The sequence below is a fragment of the Ursus maritimus genome, unplaced genomic scaffold (assembly GCF_017311325.1).
Source record: "Ursus maritimus isolate PB19 unplaced genomic scaffold, ASM1731132v1 scaffold_20, whole genome shotgun sequence".
Lineage (NCBI taxonomy): Eukaryota > Metazoa > Chordata > Mammalia > Carnivora > Ursidae > Ursus > Ursus maritimus.
Window position 1 is genome coordinate 15,474,783 of NW_024424453.1, and position 13,205 is coordinate 15,487,987.

The following is a 13,205-nucleotide window of genomic DNA, read 5'->3' on the forward strand; positions in this document are numbered from 1 at the left end:
CTCATGGCTGTGCTCACGGTCCTCATTGCAAGCCAGTGTCATGGGAGGTGGGGGGCTGCCTCTTCTAATCTTCCACTGGTCCCTTATTATGGTACAAGAAAACAAAAGTTCCAAACTGACTATGGGGTATAAGCCAGTTTGAAGGAAATTTTCTCCAGAACTTTGTTTCTAACTTGAAGTTCTGAGTTTAATTATTCCTCTGGGTGAATACATGTGATAATGGAAGCATCAAAATGATCTTTAACTGCGGTTTCCTTCCTTCTGTTCTGTGATAATGGGTAACTTACACCAAGGGACCAATGAGGAATTTAACTTTTATAATTTTGATGCGAGAGGAGAAGCCCGCAAGGCCTACAAGCAGGCACTGAGGAGAAACCCTTTGGGATTTGAAAAAACAAATATGTTTCTGAGAAAAACAGGAGGGTAAACAAGTGCAGGCTCTGGTTGCAAAGCCTGAGATTAGAGAAAGGCAAGGAGTTAGGGAAAGGCTTGGCTTGGGAGAGCAGGGCCTGCCCATTTTGGCAGAGCCCTTGGGGAGTGTGGGAATGCTTTCACTGATGTAAAGCAATTTTTTTCTTTGGCTGATCTGCATGCATATTTTTAAACTCTTTAAAATTCAAGGAAAATGTGAAACGTGAGTCAGCTGAAGTTGTAAAGTCTAGAGAATATTTGTGTGTGTGTGTGTGTGTGTGTGTGTGGAGGTGGTACTTCTTCCAAATAAATATTAGAAAATAAACGCTGTATAATGGGAATGTACTGGATCTCTTGCACTTCAGATTTGCGGAACACTGTAAACTATTTGTAAGGAGGGTGAAAGCCAGGGGCCTTTAGCCAGGAATGTGACTCTGTTCTTATCTTAGCTTAAAGCAGGGTTTCTCAGCCTTGGCACTCTTGATCTGTGGGCGGGAGAATTCTTTATTGTGGGGGCTGTCCTGTGCATTGTAGAATGTTTATCAGCATCCTCTGTACTCTACCCACTAGATGCCTGTAGTACTCCCACAGTTATAACAACCAAAAATGTCTCTCCAACATTGCCAAATGTCTCCTAGGATATAGGGGAGGGGGCAAAATTAGTTTGAAAGAAATCAGATAAAAGATATAATTATGGTGAACATGAGTGTATTTTGGAGAAAATTAAAAAGGAAGACAACTCGTTTTGAAGGTGCTCTGAATGCCTGTCTTCTTTGCCGATGATAGTACAAGTGTCTATTAAACACTGCTGCTAGGTCAGTGCTGCTAAAATATCCCTGTACTAGCAGGGTTGCCAGACCTTGCCAAAAATATAGCATACCCAGTTAAATGTAAATTTCAGATAAACAGTGAATACTTTTTCAGTATAAGTCTGCAATATTTGGAAAACACACTAAATATTGTTTATTATTTATCTGAAATTCACATCTAACTGGGAGTCCTGTATTTGACTTGGCAATCCTGTTTGCCAGGTTACTAGCTCCAGGGCCTGCTATGACACGGGGACTCATTGTGCCATTTAAGTCTCTCGGTAATCTCATTACCTCACTTGCACTCTTCCTTCACAACAACACTGGAAATGGGTTGATCCTTCTTCCCTCCCCATTTTTCAGTGCTGTTGTTGGACATGTGTTGGCTCTTTTCTCTGCCTAAAATGCACTCTTCTGTCCTATGTTGCCCAAATCCTGCCCATCCTTCAAGGCCCAGAATAAATGGGATTTCTCCTTTCTATAACCTTCACTGACTAGCCTCATTACATATTACCATTTCCTGCCCTAAATTCCTACTACTGTGCTTAGTTTGAAACTCCGAATTTTGTACTTCTCTTGTATGGTTTCTGATACCTGAGTCTTACCATTTCAATAAGATCTTACATTCTTAATAATTAAACCCTGGTTTATGCTGAGCACTTAATAGGTACTCAGTGAAATTTCTGGTAATTGTCTGATGAGCTGTGTTCTGACCAGGCCTCTGTAGGACAATTTTAACAGGTCAAGAAGTCTCTTAAAATGTATAGTGATAAATCAATAACCAGTTTCTCTAATTAAATAAATTCTGCAGTTGTCCTCTGATTTTTTAAAAAATTTTATAAGTGAAATTTAAAAATTCTGAGAAAATACGTGATGTGGATATTTTGTGGTCCTGTCTGCCTTAGCTGCTGGTAGCCTGCTTGACAGCGGGACTATGGCCTTGTTATTCTTGTTATTAGGCAGGGACATGGGGACAGCTGTGATTGGGTGTGCACATGGCCCTGCAATTATCCACCTTCTAATCACAACATTTCTTTCCTCTGATTTTTATGTTTATCTCTAATCATGGTCTTGCTTTATGCTCACATGCTTGGTGGAGCAGTGGATTTCTATCTTGGTGGCTCATTAACTCAAATTTTAATTAAGAGATAGGGAGGTGCCTCTGAACTGAAAGGTATTAGATTTTAGAAATGGATTCTTATCTTTTGGTCAAGTTTAATAATTTTTCAGAAAGACTATCATCTTTCTCCTGGTTAGTGAATATATCCCCAGAGAGCATAGGGCCAGAATCATAAAGACTGGATCCTTAGAAGTTTGGCATCTCAGCTGACCACTGCAAATACTTAGCAATGTCCAGGCACAGAGGTAATAAGGTATTTGTGGGATAAAAAACTATTTGATGAATGTTCTGCAAAACGGCTACATGGGGTACCAACATAGAACATGGCCACACAAATATGTGTGGGTGTCTTTGGAAATTGGGGAAGTCTAGGAAATTCTTCAGGATCCACTGGTCTAGGCCCAAGGCTGGCTGTATTACTGTGTTGACTTAGGCAAGCCTTCATTGTTTCAGTTGGAAAATGAGAAAGCAGAACCAGAGAAATTCCAAGATTTCCAGCTGTAAGCTTCTGTGCTTCTAATGTAGAAATGTGGTGTGAGATGTGTGCCCTGGATCAGCACCTTTGTGGAGTGCATATCAGCTTCTAATTTGGTCATTCTGGGGAATGGGGCCAGATACTTAGTTGACCAGCTATTATTCTGCATTCCTGCTTTTGGACTTAGAAATGGTATTATGATAATAATGATAATAATTATTAACAGTGCCATGTAGGCCTTTTTTTTGGTGGGGAAGGCAGACCAAAGATTTGGAGTTTCTTCCATGCTCAATAAATGCAAAGATATGGATAGGTTTGGGAACCTTTTCAATTAAGTCTCCTTGATAAGAGGAGATACAATAAAGAGATCATACAATTCAATATTTCATTATCCTGAAATATATGTATATTTCATATACATATGAAATATATCATTTATCTGACAATAAAGAGATCATACAATTCAATATTTCATTATCCTTCAGAATTTTGAAAATGTAAAGTATATTCTTTTTGTGGGCCTTAAAACTTCCTTTGAAGATAGTGATAACTTCATATTGAAGAAGTCAATGCTGAGGAACTGGAAGGTGTGTGAAACCACTGGAAACTCACAGTATACTTTGTATTTTTTCTTTAAATAATATAGTATGTGTAAAAGCAGTTAGCAAACTGAAAAGCATTTATATATGTAAGGTATATTTATGATCTTTCATACTTTTTACTGATCTGCCATAGATTTTTTGGTAGCTTTCTTTGTCATCCATGCTATTACTTCTCCTGTTCTTTTACTTCATTGGTCTTTTGCATTCTCATCTCTGCCTTTCTTCCCTCTGAAGGTTGTCTCATGATATGAATAATTTCAGGCAATCTACATGTAAGATCTTTCAGAAATGAAGCCACATACATTTTTATCATGACTCAGATATCAAAGATTGCTATGTATGTCCTAAATTTGGGCTGAGAATCCTAATAGAAGTACAGAATAATTTCCTTCAGTTTAAAGTCTTAGTCTCCTTGAAGCATTTTTTTTTGCTACAAATATAATCTTAAAAGTTTTATAAGTGTAAAGATAAATAAGAAATATATCTATATCTATATGCTGAATTCTGGATAAGACAAAGCCCACTTTGCATTACTTTAAGAACTTCTGAGTTATCCATAATGTGGTGTGCCAAGAATGCATCTTATAAATCTTTTCCTACCTTTAGTTTTCTACAGCAGGGTCACAATTTTCTAGCTGAAAATTCATATAGAAGCATTTGATTTGGATGGAACATTTATCATGCCTAGATCGAGACTTTTACTTTTTTTCTTAATATTCTCATTACAAATAAAAACCATGAAAAAAACCAATATTTTTCTTTATGAGAGACTCAAATTCTCTTTTGGCTATATATATGTATATATATATATATATATATACACACACACATACACACACACACACATACTCATTAACACTACGGTTATGAGTTGTTCTAGCAAAATGTGTTTAGGAAGTAAGTGAATTGGAATCATGCAAAATAAGAAAAAGATTGAAAGGAACTCTAGTTACTCAAAAGATTTAAGTTGCTTTGGGGTGCTGAACTAAATTCAGATTCCCAGTGAATCAACTAATCAAATTAACATTCACCTTAGATTTCACTAGTGGGATTTAAATATTTCTTTTAAGATGCTAGGCAAAAGCTTAATCATAGAAAAAAATTATTGGAAATTAATGTAACTTTTAAATCAATTAATGTGATATAAGTGCAATTAAATTTTGTAGTTTAGCCACCTATCTTATCATGCTTGGAAAGGATAAGAAGTAGCATGTATTTCTTGAATTTATTAGTTTTGTGAATATAAAATTAAACATCCAAGATAAGATTATTTTATGGTTTGTGCTTTTGTTGAGAATAGATTATGAATATTTTATTGTGATATAATTCTGTTTATTCCACTTCTTTGTTAATTAGAATTAACTTATTCCCCAAATAGGAAAAGGTACTGAAACTTTGTGAAGCAGCTCATTTCCAGAGAACACTTTTTTTCTGTTAGCATTTGTCTTCTAGAATTCATGTTTAAAACTAGTTATATTAAACAAACTGGATATATTATTGTTACACTTAATATGGTTTATAATTTTAGTTTTAATATTTTACTTTTTAACTCCTTAGTGCTTAGTTATTATGGCTCTTTTTCTTTTCTGATGTGGTACAATTTAAACATATTCACATGAATAAAGCAAACAGTGTAGCTCCACCTTCTCTCCTCTGGGACTGAAATCAGGGATTGAAATGAGGAGCTGACCACACCCATCTCTGGGATAGCAGGACTGTGAGCACCCACTGGGAACATTCAACAGATGGAGCATAATTGGAAAACTGAAATAGTTAAAGGTTCCAACTAATGATGTTTTCCATTGTTTTTTTGGCTCTGGATAAGGAAAATGGGAAGCTTTATGAAAAAATAGCATTTTTTTTTTAAATGAGAAGGACCTGGCCAACTATTAGCTATCAATTTTCTAAGAGGCTGAGTCATTTTTCTGTTTTGCTCTTCACAAAATATTTATAGCATTACACGTTTTATTTGGTCCCTGAAAGACTGAAAATACAAACAACAATTTCCAGTTGTTAAAGTTACTGGGTCTTCAAATTTATGCATTTAGGTAAGCCAAATATCTATGTCATTGTCTAAGTGGAACACTTTTTTTTTTTTTTTGGGCATAACTCAAATGCTTTAAATCTTACACTTGTTCTTTTAGATCACCGATCCGAACTTCTGGCAGCCAGATGTTTCATAAATTAGGAAAAAAATATTGTTCGAAGTGTTCAAACCTACTGATTTAAAAAAATTATGAATTGATATGTGATGTTTGTTAATGTGAATGTTATAAAACTCTTATTTTACTTAACTTTTCATGTGGTTATACCGTGATTTTCTAACAAGATTGCTAATCTTTTGAGTCATGGATTCTTAAATTTTTTTTGCATTGTTTCCTGTATCTAGTAAGGACCCATTCATATCATTTGTTCATTGATTGCTTTATTTCTGTGTCTCACCTAATCAAATTGTGAAATAAGCAATTTTAAGATCTTGTCACTTAACCCAGTATCAACCAAATGTCCCAGATTCCTAGTGACACCTGCCATGCTTCTGCCTATGTCAAATCCAGCTCAAGGCAACTTGACAAAATTGACTTTCTTATTGTGTGTGAGACGAAGCTACTTTGTTGATCCCAGAGGCATCTGAAATCATCACGTGAGTTAGTATTGTGGTGAAGCAGGAATAAGTGTACCTATTGTCATTTTGAAATGGCAATACCACATGTACCACATTTTGAAATGACATGTACCACATGTCTAAATTGTCCAATTGTACCAATGACTAAACCGGTTTAACATGTTGGGAACTGTTTCCTGTATCAAAATCCTATCTCTTTTAGCTAATTTATCTAGCCAATTCCAGATTCCTTGCAAATCTGTAGTAAGTTTTTTTTTTTTTTGCTTCTACTATCAAAAATTAATAATGGAATCATTAGAAATTGTTCTTATAATTTTTACTCAGGAATAGGATTTTAAAAATCTCAACAGTGAAATACCATACTTACTACCATGACTACTTACCAACTCAGCATTGTTCTCTGGGAGTTTATAATCATAGGAATAAGGGTAGAGCATCATTTGGGAGTATGAGTGGATTGTCAGATATGCTTTGATGGAAGAGAGGTTGCTGCGGATGAAATTAGCCAGGGCCTTGGTCTCTCTTTCGGACTCTGCAGCAGGTCCACAGTAAGTTTCATCACAGGGGCTTCGAGAAGCTCCGATTTCTAGAAAAACAGGTTTTTAATGGAATGGTCACCTACTGAAGTTATCACAAGGCATGTTTCAAACTTTCAAATTAGAAAGTTAAAAATAAGCTGTTTTCACAGGAGTCCTTGTGATAATGTATGTATGTATATATTATAAAGCATGCATGCATTTAGTCACAAGATTAGGGTGGTATGTTTTTAAGCTAATGGGGTAAAAGTTGCATGTGAGGGGCGCCTGGGTGGCACAGCGGTTAAGCGTCTGCCTTCGGCTCAGGGCGTGATCCCGGTGTTATGGGATCGAGCCCCACATCAGGCTCTTCCACTGTGAGCCTGCTTCTTCCTCTCCCACTCCCCCTGCTTATGTTCCCTCTCTCGCTGGCTGTCTCTATCTCTGTCGAATAAATAAATAAAATCTTTAAAAAAAAAAAAGTTGCTTGTGAAATCATCAGTGTGTCCCTGTGTAGTAATATACAATGAGATCAATATAGTCTGAAAAAATTAATAAGTAGGGGATAAACTAATATCCATGAGAAATTTCCTTACTACTGTAATCATTTTCTGAAAGTTAAATTACAAAATTAGGATTATATCACAGTTTCATTTAAATAATTCTTCAATGACTGTGTCCTCTAGATTATACATTTCGATGTAGTAGGATTATGTCTGGATTGCTCAGTCTTATGTTTCCAGCACCTAACACAGCTGGGAACATAATAGAGCACACAATACTTTTTTTTGAGTGAATAAATAAACTGTTTATTGTCTGTGCTTTCAGAAAGTTAGAATTCTAAAATATAAAACTTTACATTTTTTCTTATTTTAGACACTGTTGTGTTTTCCTGTGTTATTTTTCCTCCTGTGCTTTCCAACAGACGCTTGCAAAATGGTCAGTCAGATACTTACGGCACCAACCAGCATCAAAATTTCTGTTGGGGTCTGTGCCAATGCAGGTAGTTCCAGCCTGGGTGGAGCGGGTCTTTCTCCACATTCGGTTCTGAAAGTGGATTATGTGGTTAGCCAAGTATAATAAAAGGTGGGTTGGTTTAAATTTCATCAGGCCCTCTCAGTATTGGTTCATATACCTTGGTCCAGGTGTAGATGTAGCCGTCGATATTGACCACAGGCAAGACATAAAAGTCTAACTCGTCGAGAAGTTCTGTCATGTGGATCTCATGTCCATAGGTGCGAATAGCCTATGTATGAATTAGGAAGAGAATTTCATGGAAGTATGAAATGTGTGATGCTACTAAAATTTACATAGACTGGATGAATATTGACTTTGGTAATGAAAGCCGTGTCCCCTATTGAGGTAGACATTATTAATATTTAAAAGGCAGTTAGCAAAATATTACCCATAGTTTTGGTTAAAATAGTTGTTTTTATTTTTATTTTTATTATTATTTTTTAATTTTTTAAAGAAGATTTTATTTATTTATTTAGCAGAGAGAGAGAGAGCCAGTGAGAGAGGGAACACAAGCAGGGGGAGTGGGAGAAGAAGAAGCAGGCTCCCAGTGGAGGAGCCTGATGCAGGGCTCGATCCCAGAACGCTGGGATCACGCCCTGAGCCAAAGGCAGACTCTTAACAACTGAGCCACCCAGGCGCCCCTAAAATAGTTGTTTTTAATTCTTCTCTATTTCCAGGATATTCTTTTATATCCATATATAACTCACATAACTATTTGACTTTTTACTTTAAAGATTAACAAAGATTTAATAAAATTATAGACTTTTAAGAAACATACATATATTCACTTATTTTGCAATAAGTGTAAAGATTTAATTTAATTTAATTTAATTTTTTTTTCAAAGTGAGTAGGATATGAGGGTAAGACCTATTCTTAGTAAGTAAGGAATGTCTGTGGATGGCTGTGCATGTTTCTAATACAATCTAGAAACTTATTTAAGTTTTGTGAAACCTCCTGTAGATGGTCTCACTAGAGAGAGTGTCCAGTAAGGAAGAAGAATGAGAAAGCCTCCCATTATGAAGTGAGCTCACACTGATGGATTCTGGATGGCTGTCACCTAGGCTCCAGGCTGCATAATGATGAAAGTATCCTTCTTACTCCTCTATACTGAGTAGGGAATCCTGTAAGGAGACTAGTTCTCCCTGCTAAGTAATGTGGACATTTCTCCATGAATGAAGGACTTCATACTCATTTATTATGTTCTCTTAGTCATTGTTCCTCAGCCCCAGGATCATATTAAACTTAAATTCAACTCTTTCCTAGGCTTTCTTGAATAGACTTTAAAATATTTAAGGCTTCTATATATTAATAGTTTTTTTTATACTTTTTGTGACTCTATACATGTGTATTTATTACAATAACACATGATGAAATAAGTGATTTTTAGGCTGAAGGAGCCATAGAACCACGTTCTAATCTTGGAGATAACCGAAGTAGTGATAAAAGTTTTTTCCTTCTAGAGGGCAGATGGTGAGATATCCATTGAAGTTAAATGGTTCTTTTTTTTAAATGATTTTTTATTATATTATGTTAGTCACCATACAGTACATCCCTGGTTTCCGATGTAAAGTTTGATGATTCATTAGTTGCGTATAACACCCAGTGCACCATGCAATACGTGCCCTCCTTACTACCCATCACCGGTCTATCCCATTCCCCCACCACCCTCCCCTTTGAGGCCCTCAGTTCAGAAGGGGGAATGAAACATGAGAGACTATGGACTATGAGAAGTTAAATGGTTCTAATTGGATACATAACATGTCTAGAAACCAAAACCATCACAAATAGATACAGAAGTGTTTCACACAAAAGATAGTATATTGTATATAATAATTTTCTTAATTTTAAAAGCACTTCAGTATTTTAAACTTCTAATTTTGAAGTAATTTTAGACTTAGAGAAGAGTTGCAAATTCAAGGAGTTCCCATATACCCTTCACTCAGCTTCCCCTAATGTTATTGTCTTACTTAACTGTGGTACAATGATCAAAGTGAAGGAATTAACATTGGTACAATAATATAAGTTAAACTGTAGGTTTTATTTAGAGTTCACCAATTTTTCCACTGTTATCCTTTTTCTGTTCTAGGATCCAATATACAATCCCACATTGCACTGGTTGTCATATCTCCTTAGTCTCTTCTTATCTATGAGTTCCTCAGTCTGTCCTTGCCTCTTGTGACTTTGAGACAGTTGAAGAGTACTGATCTGGTTACTTTGCAGAAGGTCCCTCAATTTGGGTTTCTCTCTCTCTATATATATATTGGGTTTGTCTCTCTCTCTATATATATATTTTGATTAGAGGAAAGTTATGAATTTTGAGGAAGAATACCCTACAGATGATGTGTCTTTTCAGTACATAGTATCAGGGGGTATATGATACTGATTATGTCTTAATGCTGGTGATGTTATGGGTGATGTTAACCTTGATCACTTGGTTAAGTAGTTTCTGCTAAGTTTCTCCACGGTAAACTTTGCCTTTGTAACGTAATAACATATATGGGGGGGGGGGAATGGGGATACTTTGAGACTGCAAATATTCTATTTGTCTTTAAACTTTTACTAATTTTTGCATACACACATAGGCTTTCATGAAATGATTATTACTGTGGTGTTCTAATGATAATTTTCTAGTTTGTTCATTCTTTGTACATCCATTAGTTGTAATTCTTCTTTAAGAAAGAGATGTTCCTTCTCTCCCTTTTATTTATTTATTGAATAATGTATCTATATCAATATGGGCTCATGGATTTTTAAAAACTTCAGTTAAAGGGCTTTCATATATATCTTATCATTAGACTTATAAGGAATGACAAACAGTATCATTTACAGTAGGGACTGCTATGTATTGTTTTTTTTTTCTGAAGTATACAATGATGATTGTTCAGGAGATAATGATCAAGCTGGTGGCTTATCCATAATCTTTAACTTTTAAATGACATATCTACTATAATACTGGTTAGTCTCTCCACCGAAGGTGGGTGAGAAAGTTCAAATGAGTTAAATATAAATAAATACAATTTGGTAACTGTTTTAAAGTCTTACCTTAGAAAGGTCTCTTGGTGAAAGTTGAAACTAATGCCCAAAAATGGGAACTTGGAATTGTGAGGTTTTTCTGTGTTTTTATTCTCTTTTATTATAGCTGGATTATAAGAAATTGATTTAAATACACAAAATACTTTCTACTTCCCTCGGCCAAAAATGATTCTACATACTAACCTCTCTCACAAACCATTGGCAAAATGCGGGGGAAATCCATTCTCTGGCATGGAAACCACAGTCCATGAAAATGGCAGGCTTATTTGGTCCAGCTTTGCCAACCTATTGCAAACAAAAGGAAAAGGGAAATTGTGATTCATCACAGTCAGGGGTTAACATTCACTACCCGTCTGGGCTTTGGATTCAACAGGTGAAACTTGACAGCAGCAAGAGATATATCCCATGATTAAATTAAAACATAATACTAGCACAGTATGTTCTTGCCTCTAGACACAATGTTTGAGCTGAAGGCTTACATGGCTGTTTATTATTTTTATTAAGCTTGACAAGCTCATATTTTCAGAAGATGCTGATTACCCTGCTTAATTGTACTCACGTGGAGGTTATTTTCAGCTGCTATTATTAGGTGACATGACCAAGACAACTGGATGAGTAATTAGAAGTAATCATGATTGTTGCTAATCTTGTAAGAATTTTTCCTTCTCTCTCACTTACTCCTTGTCTTTTTATTTTCTTCATTAGAATTACATGACAAAAATGGCATTAGAGGACGACAGAAACAAATCGCTGATACGCTCTGTAATGTTGTCTGATAGACATGAAGTTTATGAACCTCTTTAGCAAATGGATTTGCAAACAACATCTGGGAGAGAAGAATTTCATCAAGGTAGGTGATCATTTACATTGCTTACAGGAATGTGGGTAAATTTATAGGACTTCTCTTATTTTATTGCATTTTCCTTTTGAATAAATCAAAATAATGATTTAAAAATCCACCTATGATAAAAGAAGCTGGGGAATCTGTTTGATTCCCTGGGGCATATAGGCAGGGAAAGAGTTATAACAATGTTTGGGATAAGCATGTCTGTGAAACAGATGTTAATGTGTTAGAATTCATTGATTTAAAGCCTTCAGACATGGCAAGGTCATGGGTAAAAATGATTACCTTGAGGAGGTACATAGCGCGTCCTTCAAATGTGGTTCCAATGGTTCTGCGAGAGATGAGGTCTGGATTCTCACTGGTGACTTGTTGAGTCCAAGCCTCTATCTACCAATGCAACCATTTGTAGATTAATGTGCCATTCTTAGTTCAATTCCCACAGCAATGTCTGTCTAAATCATTTGCACATCATACCGTTTCCCATGTGTTGTACTTCTCATAACTGTGTCCAGTTGCACGGACCTGGCTGTCAAACTGACCTTCCAGCACAGATCTCAGGTTGCTTATCAATACCCTGCAGTAAACCAAAGGAGGTGCTCCTGTGAACATTAGAGTATTTCCCAGTGAACATATGCAAAAAACCAGAGTCACTGCTTTAGTAAATTATGCAATACTTTTCTCCACGGAGTCACATGTGTCCTCTGAGTGTTCCTCATGCCCTTCAACCCGAGCTGTTCATCACAAAGAGTGGATATATCACTGGAGAGTGCAAGCAGGGCAGGACCTTTCTCAGCCTAAACTTGACATAGTTAGGTGTCCTTGGACCCTAAATTCAGAAAATGATTTCCTCTGGTACCTGGGGCTTTCTGGAACAGGGCCTTGGGCTGCCACACAAAAGTTATGCACTTGAACCCTATCTGTGGACTTTCTTCCTCAGGACTTTCCTGGTTTTAGCACTAAATGTCCCATGTCCCAGGAATCAGTTGGTCCCAGGTAAACTGGGACAGTTGGCCACTTGAGAGCCTTTCTCTAGGTTTTGAGAAAAATATCTTGAAAGGTGGAAATTCAGAAATATTGATAAACTAAACATTTATTAGGCAAAAAATGCTGGGTTTAAAGAGCTAGTTTCTGCTTGCTTGTCTTTTGGTTGATTTAAAGTAACCAAAGAATTGTTCTGAAGCAAGATAGTATGAAAATTGGTGACAGACCTTTGAGGCCTGCTTATTTCTATAAATGACTGTCCAGGTGAAAGTTTCTTTTTTTATTATTTTTTTAATAATTTCTTTATTATGTTAGTCACCATACAGTACACGCCTAGTTTTTGATGTAAAGTTCCATGATTCATTACTTGCGTATAACACACAGTGCACCATGCAATACGTGCCCTCCTTAATACCCGTCACCAGTCTATCCCATTCCCCCACCCACCTCCCCTCTGATGCCCTCAGTTTGTTTCCCAGAGTCCATAGTCTCTCATGGTTCATTCCCCATTTATGGAAATAAGAAGTAGGAAGATCGGTAGGAGAAGAAAGGGAAGAAGAAAGGGGGGAGTGAACAGAAGGGGGAATGAACCAGGTGAAAGTTTCTATTATAAAAGCAGGCCAGAAGGTGTGGACACGTGTGACTTCATTTGTCCTTGCTACTGTTGAGTGAAAGATATGTTCCAAAAGGACAAAATTTTATGAACATTAATGTCCTTGATCACAGCATTGTGAATATTATGGACAGAAACTAGTTTGCAGAAACTTCTATTAT

The 13,205-nt window shown here is 36.3% G+C and overlaps 1 protein-coding gene across 2 annotated transcripts in view; it reads right to left on the minus strand.

Moving 5' to 3' along the window:
* Positions 1 to 13,205, minus strand: part of CPB1 (carboxypeptidase B1) — a 54,031-nt gene that overhangs the window by 7,287 nt on the left and 33,539 nt on the right. For both annotated transcript variants that reach the window (XM_008707412.1, XM_008707396.1), the window contains 6 exons: positions 11,925 to 12,024; positions 11,736 to 11,837; positions 10,790 to 10,891; positions 7,691 to 7,801; positions 7,512 to 7,602; positions 6,424 to 6,626 (listed from right to left, as the gene is read on the minus strand). In XM_008707412.1, the coding sequence (XP_008705634.1) occupies positions 6,424 to 6,626; positions 7,512 to 7,602; positions 7,691 to 7,801; positions 10,790 to 10,891; positions 11,736 to 11,837; positions 11,925 to 12,024 (709 nt within the window). The remainder of the gene's footprint in view (positions 1 to 6,423; positions 6,627 to 7,511; positions 7,603 to 7,690; positions 7,802 to 10,789; positions 10,892 to 11,735; positions 11,838 to 11,924; positions 12,025 to 13,205) is intronic.